The sequence below is a fragment of the Austrofundulus limnaeus genome, unplaced genomic scaffold (assembly GCF_001266775.1).
Source record: "Austrofundulus limnaeus strain Quisiro unplaced genomic scaffold, Austrofundulus_limnaeus-1.0 Scaffold348, whole genome shotgun sequence".
In the NCBI taxonomy this organism is placed as follows: Eukaryota; Metazoa; Chordata; class Actinopteri; order Cyprinodontiformes; family Rivulidae; genus Austrofundulus; species Austrofundulus limnaeus.
Genome location: NW_013952750.1, coordinates 362,810 through 366,911, shown reverse-complemented (window position 1 = coordinate 366,911; position 4,102 = coordinate 362,810). Strand labels below are relative to the sequence as shown.

The following is a 4,102-nucleotide window of genomic DNA, read 5'->3' as shown; positions in this document are numbered from 1 at the left end:
GCGCGCGCGCACACACACACACAGACATATTTAAGTGTTTAAGCATTTCTATCATGTTTAATTTGACGGCAGGTTTTCTTGCTGGTTTCTCCAGGTCTTTGTGCGGTGAAGAACCCCCTCAGCCCCCTCCTCCTGCAAGGAGGAGACGTCTTGCAGCAGCCCTGGCCAGCTGTGGATGCCCAGTTTCTGGAGCCTGAGTTTGTGGAGCTGTCTGTGCTGGTAGGTTCATCACTTATGAACACTCTGATGACTCACTCAGTACAGGCAGATTTGAACACGTTTCCAAAAGCTAGAAGAAAAGAGCAGAGAGCATGTCCCAAATATAGGCAGGTGCCTGACCTTTTAGAGCTCTAAAAGTAAGGACCAATATTTTAAACCGAATCCTAAAATGAACAGGTAACCACTGAAGTTCAGAAAAGATCRGGGTAATGTGACTGAATTTAGAGATAAAAGCCTGGCTGCAGAGTTCTGGACAAGCTGAAGACGACTCAGCTGCTTTTAATTCAAACTATTACRTTAATCCAGATGGCGCGAAACGAAAGCATGAATAACCGTTTCCAAGTCAGAGGCAGACAGTAGAGATCGTAGTTTAGAACTATTACGTAGTTGAAAGAAGCATGTAACAACCTAATTATGTGTTTTACCAGCAACATGACTGAATCAAAAGTACCTCCCAGGTTTTGGAGATCCTGACAAACAGCTGGACGTAGAGAGCCCAGATGCTGTTTTATCAACACAATCTTATTTCCTGGGTCCAGAATCAGAGCCTCTGTCTTGTCCAAGTTATCAGCAACAAGTTATCTGACAGCCACCTGTTTACTATATCAAAACACAATCCTAAACATGAACAGGTTTTTATTCTAAAAACACATTTTCTTGTTAAGCTTTGCTCTGAATGGGTCTGAGGAATTGAAACATTTTAAGTTTACTCCCTGTTCCCAAACGGTCCTGCATGAGTCCAGACATCAAACCGGTCCTCACAACCACAGCTTTATAAGTACACACACACACACACACACACACACACACACACACACACACACACACACACACACACACACACACACACATTTCTGGGCTCCCAGCGCTCATGGATGATGAGGTTGGTTTTCCTTTGGACTGAGCCGTCTGTTGTGGCCTCATGCCCTCTTTTTTCCCCCAAATCATGGTCCTGGGTTTGTCCCAGAATGGGAGGCCAAGGCTGAGCTGAGTGGCCTCACACACACAATCACACACACACACACACACACACACACACACACACACACACACACATTAATTTGTAACCACATCCAGAGATGTGAGCACATTCACCATGCACATGCACACACTTGTCTCTAAACCTACACGGCTCAGTGCCCTTCCAATACCTACCACTAACTATGTGTTTAAAAAGCGTCTTCTGGAGATGTAGGCGGAGAGGTGGGGCCCGATATTTTTGGGACTTTTATTTTGGCAGGAGAAAGTTTGGGTCCAGCTTCACAGAACGAAAAAGCAGACACCCATCTCAGTCTCGTTTTCTGTCTCCTGCCCTCAGATCAACAACAAGCCGTGCGGGAAAGTGACGATCCCCGTGCGTGTGTCCAAAGACTCCAGCCTGGTCCAGCAGCTGGTTCTGGACAGTCCCATCGGACAGAAGCTGCTGAKCGAGCGCAACATCAAGCGAGCCATCCTCTCCCCCAGGACTGCCCTCATGAACTTCCTCGTCGATGAGTGACGTTTGGGCGGTTCCTTTTTTAAAAAAATGCACACTCAGCACAAATGATGTGGACGTTTTAACATCATAACGGAGAGTGAATATCGGGTTGTCATGATCCAGAATAATTGTCTCTAAAGATGTTTTATTTAAACATTTCTTTTTTTTAATAAAAGATACAACAAGAAAGCTGCCTCTAGTCCATATAAACATTGATTCAGTTTGTGCAGATAACTTGAATGTCCAACACATTTTAAAACATTTATAAACACAATTCAAATTCATTAAATTTACAGTTCATCTAATGACAGTCAAGAAGAAACCTCTGGGAAACCACCGTCTGATAAATCCAAAATGACATCATGTTCAAATAGTCCCAAGACAGAGGTGATCTGCACCACCAACTTTCCTGTCCTGAACATACAACCACAACTTCACCCCCCCTGTGTGCCATTGATCTATCCGCTCAGAAGACCCCTAACCTACATAAGAGCATCTCTTTTGTAGGTTAGATCTCTTTGTTCAGTCTTTTTTCTTATTACCATCTAAAGATCAGGTGGAGGTAACGAGATCCTCACGTGGTTGGGGATTTTTCTCTTTTTTTTTTTTTAATTCGCCGCCACATCTTGAGTGTCAGTAGCTGCACTGTGCCTCATGGCYAGCAGCGCCTGGTCACCGGCTCTGTTTCTCCACACTGTGCCAAACACGATTTGGCCATTTGTGTCAGAACCCACAGGCCGGAGGCGCTGAAATGTATCTGTGCGCTCACCCACTGGCCTGTGTTTAAAGCCTGCGTGAGTAAGCAGTCATCTGATATTGTACAAGGATTAGTTCATTACAACTTCCTGTGCACACAACTGTGATTAAACCTAGATTTTTGAAAAGGTATTTTTGGTGTAAAATAAGCCCACGTCTAACGCCAATTAAAAAAAAACCTACAAGTTGGAATTTTGTGTCAGATGTAAATAAAAACAGAATTCAATGATTTACAAATCTCATAAACTCACATTTTATTCATAATTGAACATAATAAACATCAAATGTTTGAGCTAAGAAATTGTACCAACGTTGGTGAAAAATAAGGAAACCGAATAAGGCAACAAAAAAACTGTGAAAGCGTCACGTTAACTGGCAACGAGTCATGAAGAGGACCGAATGTAAAAAGAGAATTTTAGAGAGGCTGAATCTCTCAGAAGTAAAGATGGGCCGAGGTTCTAAATCTAGTGGAATAATTTCAAAATAAAAGCTGACAAGACTTTGAATTGGTCACCATCTACAAATCATATCAATAAAAGATTTCAAGGATCAGGAGAAACTGTGCCAAAAACATAAAGTCAGTGTTGGACGCTCAAGATCTTCAGGCAGCCCAGCATTAAAACCTGATTCTGTTATATCCATGTCTATATGGGCTCTGGAACACTTCCATAAAATATCATCTGTTTAACACAGCTCACTGTGCCTTCCACAAATCCTGATTAAAGCTCTATCACGTAAATAAGAAGCCACATGTAAACATCACTGTCTTATCTGGGCTAAGCTAATTTAAATAGGACTGGGGCAAAGTGCATAATTGTTCTCTGGTCAGACAAATGCAAATTTGAGTTATCTTTTTTACTTAAAGAGAGAGAGAGATCATAAAGCATGCCTCGCTGATGGTGTAGGGCTTTATAAGTGCATAYGGCATGGGCAGACATCAAATTAAAAGTTCCTTTTTTTCTCTAAAATATGTAAAAAAAAATAGTTTAAACATTTGATATCTTATTCATAGTGGAACAAAGTAAACATTTGAGTTTTAGGAGATTAGGAAATTATTGCATCCTGGGTTCATTTTTTATATRTTTTACAAACCGTTCGCACTTTTTTGATATTAATGTTCAAGGAAGTTGTTATCTGGATTGCACAATGTACAATTCAAGTTTTCAGTGTTTTCTTCTATACTTCTCACAAAAAGTAAGGAAATCAGTGTTTGGTAGATTATTTCTTTGTTGTAACCAGTGGTGGGCAGCACTAATCTAAAAATTAGTTCCACTAGCCCTAAAACACTAACTCAAATATTTAGGCCCCCTAATTCTAAAGCACTAATGCACTGAAACTTTTAGCAAAAGCTAATTCTACAGCACTAAAATAACCTAGTCAACCCATGAACGTTCTTCAACAGACATGCCATGTTGTTCTCTTCAGATTTATAAATGACATTCCACAGTCCTATTTGAGTTCATATATTTTCACCTAGTGGATAATAAGTGACACACATATTAACAAAATGTGTGACAGCATTAACCCTCAGCTGTTAACATTAACATTGATTAATAACATTTAAAGAGTCCTGATGCATATCAGTAATCCAGGTAAAAAATCAAAAAGAAAAAAATTGTATAGGTCTTATGGACGGGTTCTTCTCTAATG

The 4,102-nt window shown here is 40.6% G+C and overlaps 1 protein-coding gene across 3 annotated transcripts in view; it reads left to right on the top strand.

Moving 5' to 3' along the window:
* The window catches only part of lars2 (leucyl-tRNA synthetase 2, mitochondrial), a gene marked incomplete at its 5' end in the record, with an annotated part of 62,576 nt that extends 60,691 nt beyond the window's left edge, over window positions 1-1,885 (top strand). For all 3 annotated transcript variants that reach the window (XM_014022911.1, XM_014022912.1, XM_014022910.1), the window contains 2 exon segments: window positions 95-219; window positions 1,538-1,885. In XM_014022911.1, the coding sequence (XP_013878365.1) occupies window positions 95-219; window positions 1,538-1,717 (305 nt within the window).
* Window positions 1,886-4,102: the final 2,217 nt, after the last annotated feature.